General features: G+C 39.3%; 1 protein-coding gene across 5 annotated transcripts; it reads left to right on the top strand.

Moving 5' to 3' along the window:
• Nucleotides 1-165: 165 nt before the first annotated feature.
• C1GALT1 (core 1 synthase, glycoprotein-N-acetylgalactosamine 3-beta-galactosyltransferase 1) lies at nucleotides 166-17,049 on the top strand. 5 transcript variants are annotated; one of them, XR_010883497.1, is made up of 5 exons: nucleotides 972-1,052; nucleotides 7,829-8,068; nucleotides 9,813-10,480; nucleotides 11,718-12,024; nucleotides 13,486-17,049. XR_010883497.1 is itself a non-coding variant. In XM_013941306.2 (4 exons), the coding sequence occupies exons 2-4, from the start codon at nucleotides 7,846-7,848 to the stop codon at nucleotides 11,925-11,927; spliced, it is 1,101 nt and encodes a 366-aa protein (XP_013796760.1). In that variant the 5' UTR covers nucleotides 166-226; nucleotides 7,829-7,845; the 3' UTR covers nucleotides 11,928-17,049. The 5 variants fall into 5 exon arrangements, 2 of the variants coding, with proteins under 2 accessions (XP_013796760.1, XP_067147764.1); XR_010883495.1 differs by having other exon boundaries at nucleotides 13,119-17,049; XR_010883496.1 differs by having other exon boundaries at nucleotides 11,718-13,180.
• The last annotated feature ends 6,805 nt before the right edge of the window (nucleotides 17,050-23,854 follow it).

The raw sequence follows: 23,854 nt of genomic DNA, 5'->3' as shown, positions 1-23,854 counted from the left end.
CGAAAAAGGCAGGCAGCATTAGCCCAGGGAGATAAGGAATGATTTCTGAAGGTGCAGTTACCTAGCAACAATCTTTTGCAGTTGCCTAATGGTATCCTGGAAGTGCAGGGGCTCCAGACCTACTGAAGTGAAGGGAATGAGGCGCTGGAAAGCAGTGAAGCTCCCACAGCCCTGCCTCAGCGCACAACACAGCCGCTTCCAGGCAAAACCAGGCACCAAGAGAAAGGTAATAAAGTAAGAGGGTGACGGGATCAGCCCTGCATGGAGGATTTCTTTCCCAGAGGCAGAGAAGGAGGTGTCACCGCGAAAATATCTTACGACTTAAAAACCTTTGAGTGGTCAAGAGCAGAGATAACGCTCTTTGCTATCCTGTTCCCCCCTTGCTCTCGCATGTTCTCCCCTTCCCGGGCTGTGCCGTTTTCTCACCCGCACGTCTCAAAGCCCCGACCGCTGGCGCCCAGCGCGGCGGGGGAGCGGGCGCGGCCCTGCCCAGCCGCGAGCACCCGCCTTCCCCACAGCGGGCGAGTCCGGCCGCCCCGCGCGGGGGGCGCGGGTTCTGGCCGCGCTGCCGGCGGACCGTGAGGCGAAGGCACGAGCGGAGGAGGAAACAAGGCCAGGTTCCCGTTTCCACACGGGACTCGCGCGTGGCGCGGCGCGGGCCGGTGAGGGAGGCTCCGATCCCGGGCACAGCGCACCCCTCCCCCCCGCTCGCGTGACGGCTGGCGGCCGTTACACGCGGGCGGCTGTGCAGGCGCGCGCGCCACGAAGGGAAGAGAAAGGTGCCACGCGGCGGGGCCGACAAGGGTTAAAGGCGGGTGCAGGGCCGGGCCACGCCCTCTCGGCCCTCGCTACCCAATGAGCGCGCGGCGGGGCGGTGCGCGCCCCTCCCCCCGGGTGCGGGCAGCGCGGCGCGGAGTGACGCGCGGCGCGGCGCTGCGGGATGGTGCCGGCGGCGGCGGCCCGGGGCGGCGGCAGCGGCTTCCCCTGCGCGCGGCCAACGGCTGCCTGCGGGCCGCGCGGCTGAGCGCGCGCCAGCCCCCTCGGCGGGCGAGGTGAGCGGGCGGGCGGGCGCGGCGGCGCGGGGGTGGCGGGCTCCGGGCCGTGTGTCGCGGGGAGGGCGGCGGGCAGGCCCCAGCGCCCCGTCTGGGGAGGGGACGGGGGAGAGGCCGTGCGGAAGGTGCTTCCCTGCGTGACGGGGCGGGGGGAGGCGGCCGCGGCGGCAGGCCGGGGCGGGGGTGCCCGGACAGGCCGCCGCTGGCGGAGGCGGCAGGTGCCTGGCTGCCGCCTGGGAGGGGGAGGCTCTGATGGAGCCTCTTAGGGAAGGGCGCGAGTCACGGAGGACGCGAGCAGCGGGAGGGAAGCGCCCTGCGGAGTGGGGAGTTGCTCGCTGCTCCCCACCCATCCGCCTCCCGCGCCTAATAACGGGGACTTCCTGGACTGACGTCGCAGTTCCCTGTAATAAGAACGAGGTTGACAGAGGTCTAGAAAGAGTCTGAGTGGTGCCTTTGGATATGGTAACTTGTTAAAAGAGGGTGCCAGATTGGGGAAGCTGGTAGGAAAGAGGCTGCCAAGAGCTATTTCTCCTCACCTCTACTATGGATTATTACAGACATTGTTTCAATGCTCTTATCGTTCATCTGTACCAAAATACTTTGCTTTTGTTGTTTATGTTTGGTGTCTTTTGTGTTTTTCATGAGAAAGTTTCATCTTCAAAGAAATGTTTACACTATTAGATTTTTTTAATAAAATGTCTTTGATAATGAAAAATACAATGTGCACTTAATTGCCAAGAAATTGCAGCAGTTCATAGTAATGTTTGATGCAGATAACATTGGTGAATGCACAACTGTTCTGTATATGGCTTCATTTTAGAAGCATACGATAGTATGTTCATATAAAACTTGAAATAATGCAACTTGGTGAGCAGAAAACCTTTCTTGGGCACTCTACAACAACTAAATTTTCTATGTTTTTATTTTAATTGTTCTTATGTGTTGCTTGACTATTAAGGACATAGTAGAGATAACTTTATTGCAAATTATGCAGACCGCAAAAGATATGTACCTTTTGTTTCATGTTGGGGCCTCAGAGCTCACTCCCCCTTCACTTCATAAATAAGGGATCCAAGACAGAGCCAGCTGTGTGTAAGCTAGCCTTATTCTTCATAATTAATTTATCAAATCTTAAGCCTAAATGGTTATGGTACTGGGATGAAACAGATGTAAAAAATATTTAGGCTTCTGTCCTGCATTCTGTCAACTTCAAAATCCCAGATTTGTTTTTGTTTATTGAATGTGTTTCCTCTTGAAACAAGTTCAAAAAAAGTTTTACATTCTGAGTTTGCCTAAAGATATCAAATATAAAAGTTTTTGCATGGGTAAACTCCAGTATCATGTGTTCCTATTGCATGGGTATTCCCTAAGTTTACCTTGGCTTAGGAAGGACCTTAACTCTTCCTGGAGCAGCAGGAAGAGTGACAGCTATAGTACCTGATACTAGGTTATGTCATTAAAGGCTCATCTCCATGAACACAAAAGAGCACAGAGGCACAATGGCAGGCAGGAGACCCCAATAACCTAATCAGATAAAGGAACCCCCTGCCCCGGCTCCTTCTGGGGCTGTCACAGGAGGGCAGTTGACCCATTGCCCCAGTGTGACACACATCACGGTGAGCCAAGAGAAAAGCTCTCCAGATCACCTTACAGACTGTGGGGGTTACCCTCTACAGAGGGGTTAATGCCTACAGAGATACAAGGTGTATTATGGGATGTAGAAGAGCATCTCTAGGGATTGTACAAGACTTGTGTCTTGGTTAGGGGAGAAATCAAAGGCAGGGAAAGGGAAGATCAAGGTGGTTTGGGGACAGGGGAACAAGTGTGGGAAAATGGAGAGATAAGGGGATAAAAGAGACCAGTCATATGTAAACAGTTGTCTGGTTGATATGTTTGTCTGGCCATGCCCTGCGCCTGGTCACTGCAGTCTGTCCTGTCTTCTCATAAACTCAATTTCTAACTATTTTCCTGGGTGAGAGGACTCTGTTCTGTGTGCATATGGAGGTCTAAGTGCCAGCAACTGGAATGGGACCACAGGTCCTAGGGGCCTGTGTGTCTGGTGTGCCAGCAACTGGAGAGACTGGAGTGAGTGAGGGTCTGAGTGCTGGCAACTGCAGGGCCATGTGTCACAGGGGCCCGAGTGTCTGGGGAAGCAGCAGCTGGAGAGACCAGAGTGACTGAGAGTCAAAGCACCAGCAGCTTCGGTTAAACCACAGGTCACAGGGATTATGTGTCTTTGGTGCCAGCAGTTGGAGTGAGTGAAGGTCTAAGTGCCAACAACTAGAGTGGGGACCACAGGTCCTAGGGGCCTGTGTGCCTGGGGTGCCAGCAACTGGAGAGACCAGAGTGTGTGCATATTGTGCGGGTGTGTATGTCAGTGTGTGATCACTAGCGAATATCAAGCTGAACTAGCTGATGAGCAGAGCAGGCGACTTGGGAGCCAGGTATTGAAGCAGCTCTAAGTCTGAGCCAGATACTGGAGAGACCAGAGGGTCTGCAAGTTGGTTACTGGAGAGACCAGGAGGTCCAAGCTAACTACTGGAGAGACTGTGAGGTCTGGGAGGTCAATTCAGAGACATTTGCACTTATGTGTCTGTGTGTGAGGCAACAACGGGAGGATCTGGGGCGGGAGGGATGGAGAGTGGGTGCATGTGTGTGTGAATGAGTGGAGGGATCCACATTACATATATATATGTATATATTTCCCGCTAATGGACCTTCATCATGATCAGCTAGAGCGGAGAAGAGGATGAGGCTAGGCTATTGGTGCTGTTTGTGTCTGTGTGAGCACTCTGTTGATCTGTATGTGTATGTATATATGTGTTCTATATGTATTTGTGTGTGTGACTGTAGGGAATACATGCTCAGCTTGCCACTGACTGGACCTGGGGACATGGAGCTGCAGTAGCCTCGCTTCCATTGGGCTACTGGATTTGGCAAACTCTAACACATGAAAATTATTTCTTCTGTGAGTTTGAGGACTTGGGAAACATCGACTCTCAAAACTTAAATTTTGAGCCAAATTCACAATGACTTTTAAGTTGTGATAGTTTTAAAACATTAAGTTGTCGGTCTGGTTGATGTGAATGGGACTACTTACATGACTATCTAAATGTATATGTCAGCTTAAGCTGCCATGATGTAGTAATGGAGCACAAATTAAATGTAAACTTAGGGTTTTGTTGTATTTTTTTCTTCTCAAAGGGTATCTGGTTTTGAAGTCAACAGAAGTAAAGATAGAAACAGGAGTAAAAATGAGGATCTTTTAGTGATCTGGTAGGTTTTGCACTTTTCGCTCTCCATATATCTTGCCTCTGAATAAATCCTTTTATAAGAGGAAAAAAAAAAGAGCGGGGATACTTATAAGAACCGATCTTCCTTTTAGATATGTTCTAGTCTATTTCTGTACCATTCGATTATTTTGCTCACAAGTTGAAAGATGCTTGTGTCAAATATCAACATAATATAAAAACTGAAAAATTACTGTCCCATTTGCTGATGGAGAGCTTTTATATGCATATGACTATTCATGCATGCATATAGTGGTCCAGTCTGCTGATATGAAATGAACAGAATGAAAAGCAGATTATTTTAAATTGAAATGTCTCCAGTTACACAGTTTTCATATGACTCAAGTCATATGAAGTGCTGCCTCAGCATCTGGCCTTGCCCCCACCCAAAAAGCCTCCTTGATTGTGGAATACTGCCAAATCAACTTGTGATTTCCAAATGTGATGAATACACTTTGTATTGGAAATATTAAAATGGAAATCTTACATTTCTTTCTTAAGAGTTTAACACAGTTCTAGTTTAATGCAATTCCATAGTTCTGTTTGGAGAGAGCAAAAGAAAAACATTTGAAAGTAACCGCTGATTACTGAAGTAATTTAATGGCTGTTAGAGGAAACATCTGAAATTGAATGGCAAAGAGGCACCTAATACTAAAAAGTGGAACAATGGGGACTTTTTCTTCTGGAAAGTGCTGTAGTTACTTTGTGTGGATGCATGGATTTTTTTTTTTTTTTTTTTCCTGTTTCATTTGCTGAAGGCATTGTCTTGTCCTGGCCTTCTCACCTTCTGTATTGCCCGTTTTGTGGGGGGGTTGTGGTGATAGATGGGACAAGTAAAAACAAAACAAGCCAATATTTTTAGTATAGTGGTACTTTTCAGTGCCATAGGCTGCTTGTGCATATAGACTTTTCCTTAAATGGGGCTTGTTTTGGAGAACACATGATCTAATTTCTCGTGTTTTCTTTCCAAGTTAATGGCATGTAAGACTCCAGTAATAATGCTGGAAATAAAGTCATTTTTTTCAAGGCCTGGGTCACAAGTGGTAATGTAGTACATCTTATACTTCAAGGTGTAAGGTCTAAAGGCTATTGTTAGTTTAGAAGTCTCCAAGCAGATGGAGCACTGAATTGAGGTAAGCCAAAGTATGATAAAAATTTGCATAAAGTGCTTTTTCATATTAAAAAAACTACAGCTCTTTAACAGCTACAGTTATAGTTACGTTAATTTGGGACAGCCATCGATTTTCTTAGTTTTTCTTGTGTGCTTCATAGTTGCATTTCCAGTTTTGTTTCATTTTTCTAGTAGTGGGGAAAGTAAGCTGTATCACCTTAGAGCTGCTTCCCTCATGATCTAGATCTGCACATGTGCAGTAAATCAGATGATTTCTAAGTGTGTCAGCCTGATTATACATGCACCTGTTTTCTGTCCTCTTTTCTTTCCTTTCAGGTGTGAGGCCAGACAGACAGAAAGCTCGTATTTGGAGTGCATGTTGCTGCCCAAGTGATTCATGCAGCTTGCTAGAGGATAGTATTTTCTCAGCAGACTCTTCATAGCCTATGGCTTCTTCTGTCACTGTCTAAACAAGTTGTTTTGGTGGCAGTAGCTGTTTTCCACCTGGTGTTTTTCAGGCAGAATTTTCGGTGTTTGACAAAGTTCAATACCTTGCTTAGAATCTGTTGTATGTAGAGGGGCCTTTGATTCTGCTCAGATGTAAGACTTTGCAGGAATGGACCTTCAAAAAGTTTAGAACCTATGGTGTTTTTCTCCACTGTTGTTTTTCAGTAGTGATAATTAAGTGCTCTTTTGTAATCCAATGTATAGCAGACAGGAGAATATCCATTTAAAATATCATTTTTACTGTAAGATAAAATATAGAATATGCAACTACATTTATAGAGGAATGGGCCCTATGTGTCATATTGCCTATGTCCAGATTTCTTGTTTTGGGAGTTGCCCACTCTGGTAGGAAACTTGAAGCTTAAGGTAAATGCAAAACAATGTAAATTGCATGAGTTAGAAAAGTTAAGAGATATTGTAGCCAGGTTCACTGCATGTGTCATGGAGTCCTTTTATGTTACCGTTTCCTGAAATAATTTCTCTTTACTACTGTCTATGTCTGTCTCCAGCATACCTTTGCAAACGTAATACCATACATTGAGATACCATACATTTCCCTAGTTTTTCCAAAGGGTCTCATTCTTCTCACACACTAGTGGTTCTCAGTTTTCCATAACCTTCTTTTTTGCAGTTGTTTTTCCTTATGCACTATGGATGTATTGATGCCATAAATTATTAACTGGCATAAAAATCAAAGCTGTGGGATATTGTGGTAGAACATATTAATACTTGCTCCTGCCTGGCTTACTGGTGCTCTGTGCATTCCATAATTTTCTTTTTTGGCTAACTAACTGAATTGAGTTCTTGCCCACTGACATTAAAAATGTTCTTAATGGAGAAACACTATCAACTTGTTTGTAAAGTTCTTGCTTGACTCCAGTATGTATTTAAAAGTCAATGTTTTTGTAGCTTCAGCACTGAATTATTAGAAAATATCTCAGCTCTTTTCAAAGATCTGTCCTCAAATGCCTGAAATTGGTTTGCAAGTATTATACCTCTAAAACAAATCTGCAAATATATAAATGAGCTCAGCTATATGCAGATGTAAATGCTAATTTTGTTTTATTTTACAAAAATGGTTAGCCAAGTCCTTTCCTTTTTGAGGAGTAAGGATATGGCTGAAGGTCTTACCTTGCTAGAATACAAAGTTTTTGATTTGTAGAACATGCCATCAGCCTAATATGTTGCTTTCTTCTGCTCTTCTTGCAAATGCCTTTTAAAAATATGCATGTTCTGTATGTAAATACAGATGTTGTCCGACTCTCTTCTGAAAGTCTATCCTCAGTACTTCTAGAAATGAAGGGAAAACTTCCCTGTTCTGAGATCAGACTAGGTTTACTTTTATAAGTCTTCAAAGTCTGCTTGTATGTGACATCTATTAAAGGATCCTGTAATTTACTTACTCTTAGAGCCTGAGTACATCTCATGATCATATCCTATCTTGAGCTGTAGATTGTCTTTGATCATCTTTTGTTATCCTCATAAAAGATTTAAGTATCACTCTTTTAAAGGGCAAGTTTGTTGGGACCAAGAGAGTAAGCAAATGAATGTATATTAACTTTTTATAATTAAATCAGTGCAATTAAATAAATGTTTTCTGTATGTGCAACTGCTATTTTGTTTTTTGACTATCCTTTATAATCAAAAGCTAAACAATGCATACTTTGCCTTTTGCACTAAATTTATTAGTGAGTGTACAGTTTTATATAAATATTTGTATTGCTTTTGTGCTTAAGCTCTCATGCAAGTCCAGGGGAGCTCATTACTGAGGCCTTCAGCTTCAGAGTTATTCCTTGATTTTCCTATATTTCTTGATTCGAGTTCTGTGATACTTTAAGCTTAACATATTTTTCATTTGTTTTTGACAGTCTGTTGTCTTCAGGAAATGGCCTCTTCTAAATCATTGATGAACCTTCTAACCTTCACTTTTGGATCAGCAATAGGATTTTTCCTATGCTATCTTCTGTTCAGCATGATACTAGAAGAACAGGTTAAGAGTCAACCTCATATTCTTCACAATGATCCACATGGCCAACACTCAGCAGATACTGGTAGTAATCAGCTTCAAGGACAAATGAATTTCAATGCAGATTCTGGACAACATAAAGGTATTTTGTTACACCTGACTAAGTCAATAATTTGCTTCCTTTTTATGCAATGCAAAATGTTTTCTTCTTTGCCAAAAATTTGTATGAATGCTTTTCTTCTACTTTCCCCATATGCAGGTTATATCTAAATAACTTTGTTCTCCTGAGGTGTATTGAATGATATTTTTGTTTATATTTTTATTACAATAGTGATTTTTTTCCTTTACTCTTAGAGCTCAACTGCTTGTCCAACTGCTGTGTGCAGACTTGGCAGTTTCCTTATGAAAGTTGGAGCTTCTCTGCAGGAAATTCTCAAATGAATCATTGACAACAAATGTGGTTTTGATAAGCAGATGTATTTGCTAGCATTGCAGAGGTGACTGAATTGTTTTTTTTAGCTTAAAGAAGCTAGTCTTGGACTATTTCTAACTTCTGATCTGTCCTCTAAGATAAAACTGAAAAATAAATTAACTTTTTGACTGGATTAGTAGAACTCAGAGTTGGTGCAGGAGAGAGATCACTGTGGGCACTGTTTGCCAAGCTGAATATGCAGAAGTCTGAAGACACATTGCTGTTCTCAGTCAAAAACATATTGAGTTGCACTTGAACTTTTTTTTTTTTTTTAAGAATGTAGACCCACATAATAGTTCAGGCATACTTTTGCATTTTACATATTTCTTTATAATATAAGAGTTCATTTTAAATCCTAAGTACAGATAGTGTCTGAGCTAGGGCAATTTGGATGAGAAAAAATGCTTGCAGTATAATGCATTTGCTGAACGAGCCATTAATCAGTAATTTTCTGAATAAAATAATATAAATTGCACAGTTAAGACAGGTTTGTGAGTGTTTTGCATGCAATCATAGGAAATTGTTATTAAGAAAACTGACCTATTATTGCATAAAGGTTAAACAGGTATATTTTAGGACCAGTCCTGCAGATCTCATTCTCCATGGGATATTTTCTAGATGAGTTTAAATCACTCTCTGTTTGTTCAGTGAAAAGGCTTCTTGGGTAAAATGAATGTTTTGACAGATTGGAAAACATTATATTATACATCTTAAATAACTGTGTCCTTTTATCTCATTGGATTATCTGCCAAAAAAAAAAAGGCATTTCAGCACAGCAACAATATTAGTTTCATAATATCCTAAACCTTATTATTATTACAAATATGGTTTAACTTGATCTGGTGATAAATTCTTTTGTTCTGGCTTACTATCTACTTTTTCCTTCAAAAATACATTACTGTTTTAGAAATATTTATTACGTTTTTATTAGTTAACATAAATATATATAACAAAACTAAGTAGCTTTTTGACCTTTTTACTTGTCATCATTAAGTTTTCTTCACTGTGACTGGCAAAATACTCAGCTTTTTAACTTCCATTAGACTTCCAACACTATGAAGAGGATAGTTTCTAATAATTTTTATGTATGAATCAAGACTTTGTACAACCCCACTTTCCTGAACAAATACACATTGTGATATGGTGCTAATGCTTTCCTGTTTCCTGTGAAATCTAAGTAGCTTTGAGAATTCAAGTTTCTTGTGGGGGAGGAGGTTGTTTGTTTTCTTCCCAAATTTAACATTGATTTCAATAACTGGTGCATTTGGAAGCAGACACCTTTTCTCTCTGTGCATGTCTTTTCTGATGTAGAAAGAGAATGTTTAGGAGAAGATGTTCCTCTGTTTGTTTTACTGCTCAATGAATTGTAGTACTGGTTTAGAACTTGCCCTTTTTCTTTTTCTCTTTTTTTAAGATGAGAATAAAAATATTGCAGAAGGACTGTATCAGAAGGTGAGAATACTTTGTTGGGTGATGACTGGACCTCAAAATCTGGAAAAGAAAGCCAAACATGTTAAGGCCACTTGGGCCCAGCGTTGTAATAAAATACTTTTTATGAGCTCTGAGGAAGATAAAGACTTTCCAACTGTGGGCCTAGAAACCAAAGAAGGCAGGGACCAACTGTACTGGAAGACTATTAAAGCTTTTCAATATGTTTATGACCATTATTTTGATGATGCTGATTGGTTTATGAAAGCAGATGATGATACATATGTTATACTGGACAATTTGAGATGGCTTCTTTCAAAATACAGTCCTGAACAACCAATATACTTTGGAAGAAGGTTTAAACCTTATGTGAAACAAGGCTACATGAGTGGAGGAGCAGGATATGTTCTAAGCAAAGAAGCTCTGAAGAGATTTGTTACAGCATTTAAAACCAACAAATGCTCTCACAGTTCTTCTATTGAAGACCTAGCACTAGGAAAATGCATGGAGATTATTAATGTGGAAGCAGGAGATTCTAGGGATACAAGTGGAAGAGAAACTTTTCATCCCTTCGTTCCAGAACATCTCTTAATCAGAGGATACCTACCAAAAACATTCTGGTACTGGAATTATAATTATTATCCTGCTGTAGAGGTAAGTCCTCAGAAAGCTGTTACCCATTATAAGCAGTACATCTTGTGCTGCTATGATATGCTAATTAGCAGTATAATGACAGCTAAATGAATTTTACACCAAAAGATTTTTGTAGCAAGATCCTGAGATACGTTTGTTTGTAGAAGTGTTAAATGTGCTTGTCATCAACTAAAACTTGATGGTAAGAACTTAATGTTCCAGAAGAGCTAGTGAATCTTAAATTAGTATTGCTGTTTTGCTATGTTCTGTGGACAGCAAAAAATGATGAAAGCTTTTTTACTAGGTTTGTCTGTCACTACTGCTACCTTCCTTCTAAAGGTTTTGTTCTCTCCATTTTGATCCCCCATGAGTCACATACAGTGCACCTAGCTTCTTCCCCAGCCCCCCAGCTACAAGCTGGGTTTGAGACAATGTGCAGTGTGGTTCAGTCCAGGCTGTGTGTGCTGACTGCACAGAGCCAGGACAAATAAAATGGCTTAGTTGACATGAAAGCCTGTGGAAGGGGAAAGGGGGACTGATATGCCTCTCTTTTCTGCCCAACTGCAGACTTTGCATAAAACCTGTAGGAACATAACTAATTTTGAGACTTTTGTCCACTGTTGTATTTGGTTAAAATTGGCCAAGAGATTTCCAAGTTACTGGAGGGACTGGTGGGTGATGGTATGTGTGACTGTGCTGTCTGCTAGTCTTTTGCCTTAAATGGAGAGAGAAAAATAAATAAATAATTGTTACGAGAATATACACAGGAAGGTAGGTACTGACAACTTTGCCAAACCACATAGTATATCAACACACACAGACCCACCTGGTTGACTGTATACTCTGGATGAATACTGTCATGAATAATAAGTATGTATTATTTCATATATAACTGCAATGTACAGGCCTAAAGCTGCTTGCTGCTTTGTAGTTTTGTTTAAACATTTTTGGCTAAAAATAGAAGCATGGAAAAGCAAACAAAACTTAGCCCTCTGTCCTTAATGAGGGCAGCTACAGCTTTATCATTGGCTTGATTATAGAAGCAAAAGACTTTGCCCAACTTTATTTTGGAAAAGTGCTTAAGTAAATCTTTCCGACTGATCCATTTTGCTTGGCTAATACGAAGTTTTGAAGTGTATGAGTGATAATACCAAGTTTCTCACCATGAAGTTAAGTGTGTATTTGAATTCTTCCTGGGGTATATCTAGGGCATGCTTTGGAATTCTTGCTGATTATTTTGGCTTGTTTCCTATTTTAGGGTCCTGGATGCTGCTCTGATCTCACAGTTTCATTCCACTATGTTGATTCTATGACTATGTATCAGTTGGAGTATTTGATTTATCATCTCCGTCCATATGGGTATTTGTACCGGTACAATCCTGATTCTGCAAAGAGTCTAGAAGAGCAGAACAAAAATGAAGCACTGGAGGATAATCAAAAGCTGAAGCAAAAAATTTCTGAGAATTAATCAGACTTTGAAGAGAACTAAAAGAAGCCAGTGCAGTGAGCAAGAGTCTCCTTGAACTCCTGCATCAAGCTTGGACAGAGGACCAGAATTACTCATGGTGATTCTTATATCCAAAATCATATGTTGGCAGTATTTCCTGTCAATGTCTGTATAAAATAGGGTCTCATGCTGGCTCTGACTATTTGGGATAGTGTGACAGCCCTACTCATAAAGATTTGGGCCCTAAAGCTGTGAAATAGGAGGTTGTTCTGGTGCACTAGTACCTGGAAGAACTTTTATTAAAAATGGTGGACAGGTTCAAAGATAAGCGTACAGTATTTCTATCCCTTTTCTGTTCCCCTCTTCATTTCCTTCCAGATGTTCTGTTAGGTCAGTTCTAATATTAGAAATCTGATGCTGCACAGTGAAATACTTCATGATGATTTTCTGTAGTGTTCTCAGTATCTTGAAGTTATGTTAAATATCTTGCCTTATAAGGAAGGGATGGGGTGAAAATAGAGCCTCAAATCTGTTTGGCTTAAAGACAGACTGGTTAATGTGAGTAGACAGAGATCAACCCAAATGATTTAATCTGAATTGTTTCACAAATGAAATTCATTGCTATGAATTTATTTTTAAACTTTTTTACTAAAACTTTCTATTGTACAAAGCAACATGAAGTCTGATCACTACAGTTTTAGGGAGAAATCCAGTAATGTTTAAATTTCCAAGGTGATGTGAGGAGCTTACGTATTTGCCTGTGGCAGCACTTTTTTTTTTTGTCTGCAATGTATCAACTTACCCCTTGATTGAACAGATATAAAAATTATCTCTGAGCTTCTCAGCAAAAGATAAGGTAGATGATTTTTCAAATGTAAGTCTTTCTCTTATCGCATCATCTATGTAAACCAAAAAATTTAGTATCTTAGCAAAGTTACACTGGCACATAATTATGTGGTTTCACCCAGTATTATAATTATTTTATTTCTATTCAATTTTCTCATTACTATATTTTGAGACTGTGGAGTTAGCTTGTTCATAGAACTTTGTAGGCACAAGCAAGTCCTGTTTTAAAACTGCAGCAAAGCTCATTTGACTGTTTCCTTACACATTTGGTTTATTTGGCTAAAATACTTGATTTCGCTTCTCTGAAGATTTTCTATCCTATTCTTAAACTTTCTTCTGTATTTTTTTTTCTGTTACCTTTTTCAGAACAAAGTGTTAAATGCTTCCTATATAACTCTTTTGTGAGGCTGAAGTATATACTTATTCAGGTAAGCCAACCTGAATGCAGGGATCTTTCAAAGTGCATTAACTTTCTCCACTACTTCATGAGTATCTCTGCTTCTTATCTAAAAACACTTTCTTGGTGTTTTCTCTGTGGTGACAAAATATGTATTTTAATTACTTGGGAGTTCTCACAGGCCAAGCCTACATTTTATATACACAATGTAAAACCTTTTGGTTTTCTCTTTTTCAGATTCAGTTAATAGCAAAGTTTTGTGTGTGTTTTTTAAGCTTGACATATAGAGTGTCTTTATTCCACACTTGAACAAAAGTTTCTTTATCTTTTTATCAGTTTTCATCTTCATCATATTGATGAATTTGGACAAAACCTGCTTACCTCCAGCCATTGTTTTGGAAAGGGCACATACTGGTAGCAGACGGCCTTATTGAACACTGCTGTCCTTCAGGATGTTCCTGGAAGAGGATGTTACTATAAAGTACTGGAATTTTTTTTCCAAAGGTGGTTCTCACATGGATTGGGGTTCTATCTGTTGTCCAACAATAGTCTGTTATAACTTCTTTTCTGATTATTACTCTGTAGCATGATGGCAATTACTGAAATATCTCATGCTAATGAAATATTATATCCACTTTTGTGTCTCTGCCTGAATGTAGGCTGGGTTTATATATCAAGTATCAATTAAATGTTACTGCAGGGTTAAATCTGAGTTATTAATGAGCAAGATTGCTTCTGAAGTACTGAAAGGGACAGGAGCTTTATTTTATGTTAATATAGTTATTTAGAAAATTGTAACTCTGCATCTATTTAAGGAAGAAAAACCCTCCAGTTTGTGCTAATCAAATGGACACCTGTCCAGAGGAGAATGTATAGTAGCTTGTTTTAGTAAGATGCTTCCTATTGTGAGCTAAATGTTTATCCTACGTGCAACACAAATCAATAATATTGTGAAATTCATATGCCATTGATAACTGCAGTGACATTGTTCAGACTTGCAATTAAAATGTTCTGTAATATTTAAGGAAATTATATAGTGAAATCAAGATCCCAGCTTTAAACTTAATCTCTTTGTAATTTCAGGCTGCATAGAAGGCCTGCTGTACTGCTGTCTATAATTCCTTGTTACTGCTTTCTTCATGATTTCTTCCCTTGGGATTTAAAGATTTTCTTTCACAAGATGCAGAACTAATCTTGCATGTTCTCTGCAGATTTGTGCCTTATGCCTGCCTTGCCCTACCCTGTGAGTAACATCATTTCCTCTTAATCTTCCTTAATATCCTTTCCTGAATTTTGAGTTTAATCACCCATAAGTCCCAGGCGGACAAGAGGAAGCAGATAGTGTGATGTTTGAACTTCATGCGAGTTGGTTGCTGAGATGGCAAGTAAATCTGGCACTGGCAGTTTCACAGTGAAGCCTTTTGCTAGCAGCAGTTATAATATTTGCCCACTACCCATCTGCAGCTTGTGAGTTTTATCAGAGTGTCTCCCTTCACAAAATACGTAGGATCTAAGAGGGAATGAAGAAATAAAGGAACAAGCAAGCAGCATGTTTATGCAAGTTTCATTTCGTTAGGGAATGAAGCTAAAAACATCAAGGTTTGTGATAAATAGGTGGCCTGTCTGGAGACACAAGTGTAGCCTTCTCTTTAAGCATTTATTTTTGCTTTGTTTTGAAGTGTCCTTGTTCCTAGGCCCCTGAAACTTTCTTTTGCCTTTCTAGCAGTATTGCAGAGAAATAAGTTGTTTTGCCTTCCGGTATCCAGCCAAGCTTGAGAAGTATTGATTTTACATTCTGTGATTATAACAGTGGGCTTTTGCTCCCTGTTGGATTGTATTGTTCTAACAATGAGCTGATACCTATGAAATGATTGGTTTGTATCTCATCTCCCTTCGAAAGCTTAAGTAGACAAGACTGGAATGTGGAGAATTAGTACAATTTTCATGTACAATATTATAGAACTATTAGTAGTTTATTTCACTCTCAGGTCTTCATGCTTTCAGATAACATTTATTGAGTTTGAGTATTTCTGCAGCCCAAGAAGGCTGCCGTATTTTGGGTGGATAGACCTTTCTGAAGCAGGAAGCACAGACTCTTAGGCTATACAGATCATTGCTCATTAAAAAAAAAAAAAAAAAAAAAGTTTCTTAATCATATAAAACCTAAAAGCTTCCATCACCAACATAGTGAATAAAATGATGAACTAAAGAATTCTGAGCTAGTTTTCTTGAAATTACTAGGCAGCAGGCTTTCCTTAAACAGTTGTTTGTACTTGGATGTGGGACACTGCACGGATGCCATTTGGTATAACAGAATAGCGTTTTAACCTTGTGTTAAAAGCTCTGATCAAAGCTCTTAATCAGAGGATGATATTAGTCTCCGTTTTTGGAAAAAAAAAACGGTTTTAATCTTCTTTCACTCCTAATTCATTTTTGCAGTCTATATTGGTCTTGTTTAAAAGAGGTTAAACACTGGTGGTATTAGCACCATCTTTCATTTTGCGAAAGCTCTTTTCCTGATGTGTTTTGTCTTTGAGGACGCTTTGTTTTGCTTTGATTAGGGTATATATTAAAATAACTTTTTCTTCACATGTTGCCATTTGTTCTGTTATACTTCCAAAAGTAAAAATTTCAATTAATAGCTGGTAGATCTCTTATAAACAGTTTGCTATCTGCGAAGGGTTTTTTTTTCTCTGTCTTACAGAGAAAAGTGTGGGTTATTTCTCTAATGTACCTGCTACTGATGTTAATTGTGCACACACAGATGAAAACAGATCCGTCAATACAGGACTGCTTGGAAAGACTATTTTGTCCTTTCCCTGACAACTTCTGTGGAAGTCCTATGTTTTACCATGCTGTATTTAAAATATTCCACAAATGTTAATAATACTCCAAGAGAATTTAATATTGCTGCTGGGCAGTATGTTCCATTTAGAACTTGTGAATGTTTCCTTTTGCAATTAGAGACACTCATGTCCCTGAGAAAGGTGTGAGTTGGTGACTTGTCTGGAGTGATCACCATAAGGATTTGTTTCTTAGATATCTTCTTTGAAGTGCCTTTGACAAATTTTTAGCGTCAAAATTAAGTTGAGAATTGAACAAATAAAATAAGTTATCTCATATACAGTGCATGTCTGTCTTCATTTATTCCTCCTAAATACGTTAGTGTTATAGCAGCACAATTCAATGTCATAAAAATGCTCCTACTTTTTTTTTTTTTTTTTTTAAAGCAGGTACAGGAAAATTGAAAAATTCTCACACTTGCTAACTTTTTTGGTTGTTATGTGTATGTAAACTACCTAAAAAACAAAGATGTTATTTTTTGAATGTAAAATTAATCAGTTGCTAGTATCAGATTCACATAAACATGCAGTTGTTCCTGCATGATCCTGATTTTTGGTCTTTCTATGTTGTTACATAGACCTGAGTGAACTGGTTAAGGCTAATACCCCAAGGGTAAAGCAAAACTGTTGAAAATTAACCCTGTTTTGTAGGAAAGCCTACCTTTTTAATGGTAGTGAACCATTACTTACTTTCAGTGAACCTCTTACTTCTGCAAGAAAACTGTTAAGATTTAAATGCTGTGCTTTCTAACCTAGCTTTTGCTTTTCAGTAGTATGATTAAGTACAGAATGATGATTAAAAACTTACAGCATACGTGGACAACACTGAATTCAATGTAGTTTTTCTGCATTCAGTGTTGCTGGCCCTGTATTGACCTTTCCAACGTTGGTTAAATAAAGAATAGCCCTCAGGGCACGGGATAATTTGGGCAGAAATTAAAAAAGAATTCAGTGCAGTCAAACTGTAAATTTAAATAATGTGATCAAATACCTCAACTCTTCAGGCTTGTTTTCACATATCTGTTATTTTAAAATAAATGGATGTGTAGTTTACAAATCCAGAATCTCAGTGTAATGTTTTAGTTCTCAAAATCTGGTGTGACAGTGTGGCATCTCTGACTAGATTTTTTTCTTTTTTTAAATTTTATTAGTACAGTTAAAGTCCACTACTGATTTTTCATACTATTTTGCAAAGTATCGAGTTGAAAACACCCAGTTTTCTAAAGTACTGTCTAATGCTGAGGTAGACACTTTTCCTGTGGAAGTGTTACTTTTGTTCATGCAAAATAAGATTCAGCAGTAAAGTATATTCTGTTTATCCAGATGGGAAGCTGCTTTTCTTTACGTGTGAAATACTGGATGTTGGACATGGTAGGTACAATCATGGTACAACTGTAAGTATTTCACTACCTTAAGTACTGTAATAGACCCTGCTAGTACTATTTCCTTGGGTTAATTAACTATTTCATTACTCTTGACTGGAATGTAAACATGTCTGTTAAATGCAGGAGGTGTGACTGCAAGTTTAACTGTGCTCAAAAGCTAGTATTTTAGCTAAGGAACAGCAACAGATTGAGGGGAAGATAAAAGCTTGTCTCTGAAGTTCCAGGTGTAGATTATGCATTTATGTCCTGATGTTGTAACTATCTGTTGTCAGGATCAAACCAGATGCAACAAATTGCAGGGTGATACTCACTATTGTAGAGAAAAACTGTTTCATAACTGTGAGGTTCTTTTGCTTGCATTTTTTTCCTGTTTTGTTTTTGATATGTAACAGAGTCTGCAGATTTGGTTAGCAGAAATTGTAAAGATATAACTGAAACATCATTAATGATGTTAATCTCTCATAGCCTGCTCACTTACAGAAAGCTTCACTGGGTCAAGGAAATTTCCTAGGGTTCTGTTCTGTGTATTATTATGCATTAAGAAGAAGTTGAAGTTAACATTTTACATCTGGGGACTACTAAATTTGTTTTGATCTGCAGGGAAAATATGCCTGTATGGTTCTAATGCTAGCTGCAAAATGGCTAGCAGTCTTTCTTCCTTTGGATACTTTTTTTGCCTTCATGAGGCTCTCCTATGGGTTCTAGAAATTTTGTAGTGAGGGAACTATTCTGATATATATACATATATGTATATGTGTGTGTGTATATATATATATGGAATAAGTGAGAAAATCGGGCACTTATAACGAATGTTTTCATTGTTCCATATGTAAAGAAGTATTTTAACATAGACATGGGAAAACAGCTGAATCATGGGATCTTATTTTTAGGCATTAGTGTGGTATTTGACATTTATAAAGATAGAGGTTATTTAATTCAGAAATGCAGCCTGAGCTCTGCATTTTTTTTCAGCACACACACACACACACACACACACCTGCAAGACTGCTTGAAATATCAAAAAAAAAAAAAAAGTTGTAGAGAGTGTCCTCAACAGTGAAAGAGGTCAGTCAGCAAAATGTGGTATGGAGATAACTTCTAAGTACACTTTTATTAATGTTGTAATTCAGATTTGATGGGGTTTTGAGCCATTTATTTACATTTTCATAACTCTTCTTTCCAACCTCCATCAGCCCGCAGTTCCATTGTACATAATTTTTTTGTGGTGAAACTACAAGCCATGAAATATGTTCCCTTCTTCCCAACCAAAAAATGAATTACTTTCTGTAGGCTTTGTTCTCTTTGGTTTAGGTTGAAGCCTCAAGTGCTGGAGTCTGCAGTGGTACTTTACAAAACTTGACATTCCAATGTCCAAGTTTTACTTTGAGCGTCTCTGGTGTGTAAGGCACAGCTCTCAGGGATGAGAAGGTGTCAATCCTTTTGCATATTCAAGGTGTTACCCTTTTTGGAGGTGTGATTTGTCTTTTAAAGAGGTTTCCATCTTTCTTTTTTTCTTCTTTGTCTTTTTTCCTGTGAATGGTTTAAACTGCTGCTCTGCAGCATGTTTCTGAGAGAAGTATATGATATCGGATATCCTGTTGTCATTTTTCATGCCAGAAGTGGCTGCAGTTCACTTCAGGTCTGTATGCAAAACATCATGCTGCTATAAGTAAAGCCACTAACTTAGAAACATTTTTGGAATAAGTCTGTCTAAATAAGTCTCTACCAAAGCAAGCATTGGAACCCTGTTTTATCATTTGGTGCTTAAAATACTTCTCAGTTTAGCAGGATGTACTGCTGGACTGGCTCCAAACTGTGGCAGCCAGTTGGGCTAAAAATGTATGAAAAATGTTTTCCATTTAATTATCCTTAGAGAAGAGGGAATGCTCTTTGTATCAACATTATTCCAGAAGCACTGTGAATGTTCCAACTTTTCACTGAGTATTGCTAGAATCATTATCTAATTTTGGGCTTTTGCCCGAAGAGATGGACGGTTTCTTGCAAAGCTGAGTGGCAATTGTGTTACAGATTAAGTAGACCTGAATAGGTTAGAGATGTGACCTTCTCAGGGATGTTAAATAAAAAGTTGATGTGAACAACTTGCCTGTTTCCTTTTGTTTAAGCTCTAAAACTTGGCTTATGTATGTACATAAGCTTGCAGGTTACAGTTCTTCAGTTTTACAATACCAAACAATGGCCCATGTGAACCCACCTCTTTGGCATCTTGAAGTCAAAACGTCTGGCTTGTTTCCTTGAATTTCTAACCTGGCTTCCAACAACTCCTGTTGTCTTTTGATTCCCCCCCCCCCCCCGAATAAAATCGTAATCCACTGAAAGGAGTTTTGCCAGTAACTTCAATCGTGAAGAAACAGATTAGTGCTGTTACCCTGCTCCACTCTGAATTTTCCATCTTCCCTAGCAGCTCTGGACCCTGCATGTAGGTAGCCAAGGTCTTGTCTCACATTAGTACCCTGCTCCTTTTGAAGATTTCTACTGTGTTTTGGGGTTTTTTTGCTGTCTCACATGTGAATTATTAACTAGAAATCACCCAACTGTCATGCTGTTAAATGTCATCTTCCTGCTGCCTGCCCCTGAAGATTGCAAGCATAACATTTAAGACAAATATTAACTTAGGGCCAAATTCTGAGTAATTGACAGAAATCAAAACAAATAGATGTGTATGTGTAATCGATTTTTGGAATGAATTGTGTCTCCAAACTCCTAACTCCACTACATTCAGGAATACCATGGTATTTTCAAATATCTGTTCTGTGGCTATTTAACCAGGAGGAGGAGGTGGCAGTAAGCTTGAGTCTGTATCCTTCCTAGATTTGTAGCCAAGGTGCACAGCCTGCAGGAATTAAGTATACGTCATATGAAAATCACATTTCAAGGTTTGAAATTTTCCCAGCACAGAACAGTATCTTATCAGCACCAGTAGTTCAAGCATTCACCATTGAAAACAGCAGGTTTCACATATTCCTCTGCAGATCCTGTTGAAATCATAGCTGAAATATGACTAGTGTTTCAAGGACAGGTAGGGTAATCATGTCAACCTCATTTTTAAACATAATTTAGAAAAAAGAACTTCTCCTGTTCAGAAGCTGGCACAGCTTCAATGTGAACAACAAAGTCTTTGTTTGTATTTGTCAATGTTGCCTCAGTTTTTATTGGAGAACAGGCAGTGTCTGTTTACCCGGATTAGAACATCTGTTGTCAGGCTAATCAAGAGCATCCTGCTTTTAAAACGATCCTGTCAGCTAGCTTAGGTTTTATGAGCTTTATTTTGTCAGCTTCCAAAACTACTTCATGCATTTCATTCAGACTTGTTGAAGTTACGTTACTCCAAACGTATGGTCTGCATTCTCATTTAGATTAGTTTCATGATCTCTAAATGCAGAAGTCTTACCAAACTTAGATCTGAATATTCACAAATTCACACCATTCCCACTGGGAGAAAGTCTCATGCATCAAACTGTCGTCTTGCTTTAAAACTGTGGTTACAAAACTAGTATTAGGGTGTTACTAATACACTGTATACTTACTAATATTTTCCCTGGGAGAACAAGTTAGAGATTCATCGATCCATTTATATTTCAATTGTAGAAAAATGCTGTTGTTAAATGCAGGTATGCTAGGGCATGCTTTGACCAGCACTTTTTGTTCAAGAAGCTTTCGGCCATACTGGCTTAAAAACAGTGCCTTAAAAATGCGTGGTAGCTTTCTGGTTTGATCCGGTCTTTGCCATACTGATCAGTCCTACAGCAGAGTTCATCAGTGTTGCTTAACTTTTTTCCTAGGAGCCTGAATTGTGGATTTGGTGTATATTTTTAGCAGTGCTTTTTAAAGATTCATGTGTAGCGATGCCAAGGCTTGTCACACTGCTCCGATCTCATGAGCCTCAAAGAAGAGGTAGAGAGAGCATGAGTTACTCTTTAGTATAGCATCTAGGGATTTTGCTCCTGATATCACCATAAAATGAGTAAAAGTTATTATAGTTATAAAAGCATTAATAAGAAGAGAAAATGAAAGCATGTTTGTAAAAAGGATAGGTTTATTACCTAAATATACTTGTGTGCTGTATGTCTGGGTCCAGGATACAGTGAGAAAGATATTGCAATACATAAATGAACCAAAAATTTTGGCTGGTCCTGTGGCTTTCACAATTAAATAAAAGTTACTTATATTCAGCTGGATTAGCTAGTATTCTTACTTCTAAACACGTAATCGCATGCTGTAGAGGTAGCATCTGTATTAAGATGGGCATAAGGAAAGAAAATATTAGTATGTCATATGGATGTCCCATGCTGATGTATCCATCAGTAGCATTAGCAGAGAGATTCCAACATGACTGAAGAGAGGATCTGATTTTACATTTGTGTATTATGCTGCTGCCTGGATCTCAGTTCAAAAAACATCTGTATCAGTTTGAGCATCTCTGCAAGGGAATACTCTCACCATGTATCTTCTGTGTATAAGCTGTGATGCTTAGTATTTCCTGCTATCTGGCAGTGAATTCTATATTTAATAACATCCCAAACCTTTTCATCTGAATGAAGAAACACTCTTAACTACCCTGAAAAGCTTTGGGCTGCTTCAAATGGTCAGGTTTCAGGATGAGGCTCACTTACACAGGTTATTTAGCTGTTTGCAGGGGTTTAAAGGCCTGAATAACCCAATCTGACCTCATACCTGACTTTTGAGCAAGGATCCTGGATGGACTAGATCACCTCCTGAGGTCCCTTTCTCCTGAATTCTACACTTCTATAATGTTTTGCAGGGAGATGTTTTGACACCTGCATGCTTTCAACTCCTCGAGGTGCGGTTGGTCCCTGCTGTGTCTATGCAGTCAGCTCCCTTCCAGAGCTAGAGAACCCCTGCCTGACCCCCAGCAGGGCTCTCATGCCCCTCCGATCCTTCTTCATGCTTCTCCTGCCATGGTTTTCATTTTCCCCCTTCCAGAGAGAAAGGAGGTGTCACTGAAGGACTTCTGCATATCATTCTGAATAATACTACACAAAATATGTATTTCTTTTATGTCCGTTTTTACAGAAGGGTAGTTAGATGCCTATATTGTTTTATTTGGAGTTAATGCATGCTATTTCCATCACTTTCTGCCTATAAAACTATTTTCTTCTTTGTATCAGAGCTTGCAAATAAGTGCTTCATTTTGAGAGATGGTAGCTAAGCTTCTCTGTAGTAGATACTATAACTTAGTAGAGGCTTAATCGCTTCTCTCACTACTGCTGTCTTCTGCATAAATAAAACTATAAAGCATTTTTTCCTGCATTATACTTAACCACAGGCAAAATATGTTTGTATTGGGACAGCTATACTAAGAAAGCACATGTGATTAAAAAAGTTTTCCTCTGAAAAGATTTGGCAGCTCCATGAAGAAACTTTATAATTTAAGGCCTGTGTAATGGAATGATTTCAAATATACAAAACATATTATATAATAAATTCCTGGACATTATGAGTACTCTCTTGTGCATTAAGTTCTTGGAGTGCTATAATTTGGGCAGAGGCCTCTGATCTGAAAAGACAGGGAAGGGAAGGAAGCTGTTTTACTGTGTCATATAACTGACCAACTCTAACTTCTGAGTTTGCCCTCCTCCTCCTGGTGTTGTGTCTCTGTTAATTCACAGTTGGCTTTGGGGATTTAAAGGTCCCTCTTTCTCTGTGTGCTCCTTTACAGCCAGTGTGCCTATTGCTTGCTGAACTCAGCTGATGGCATTTCCCTGGTACGCAGAGCTAGGTGGTTAACTCAGGTATTTGCCCAGTTCTTTTTGTCTGTGTTACAAAGGCTTCTAATCTCTGATAACCAGCAGGAATGTAACCACTATTAAAAAAGCCATAAAAAATTATTATAGGCAAGGTGAGAACATGGTCCAAACTGATTGTTATCAGACAGAAGTAATATATTGTCTTCATACAAGGCCTGTGCTGCCTGCAGCACCTGTAATGTGTCTAAGTTAAGCCCACTGCTTAACGATAATTTTTTCTAATTCTTAAAAAAGCAAATACATTAAGAACACGAAACATAAATGCAACAAGTTAGGAAACACTCTCCCTTGATGTTCAAGTTATCATTACACTCATACGTAGCATTTAGCTGCTGTTTTACAAATACATGTTTTCTGTTAGAGGGAGGAAGCAAGCCTAGACCTGCCGAGGAAAATGTCAGAACAAAAGCTTGCTGCCCTGCGATAACCTCGTAGCAATCGGAGCACCTGACAGGCAGGTGGACAGCAAAGGGTGCTACAAACATAAGTGGTGACTGTGCAAGGTAAACATGCACCTAAGAGTGAGAATGATCCAGGTGCAATCGTTGGAATGATTTTTATATCATAAATAACTTACAGGTCTGCTGTTAATGCTGCCCATTGCTGCTGTTTGATTAGTAGAAGCTTCTCTTTTGAAGGCTGCAAGGGGCCCTCTCTGCAGAACAGGAAGCTACAAGGAGCAGCATAAGAT

The sequence above is a fragment of the Apteryx mantelli genome, chromosome 2 (assembly GCF_036417845.1).
Source record: "Apteryx mantelli isolate bAptMan1 chromosome 2, bAptMan1.hap1, whole genome shotgun sequence".
In the NCBI taxonomy this organism is placed as follows: domain Eukaryota; kingdom Metazoa; phylum Chordata; class Aves; order Apterygiformes; family Apterygidae; genus Apteryx; species Apteryx mantelli.
This window is presented reverse-complemented; position numbering and strand designations above follow the sequence as displayed.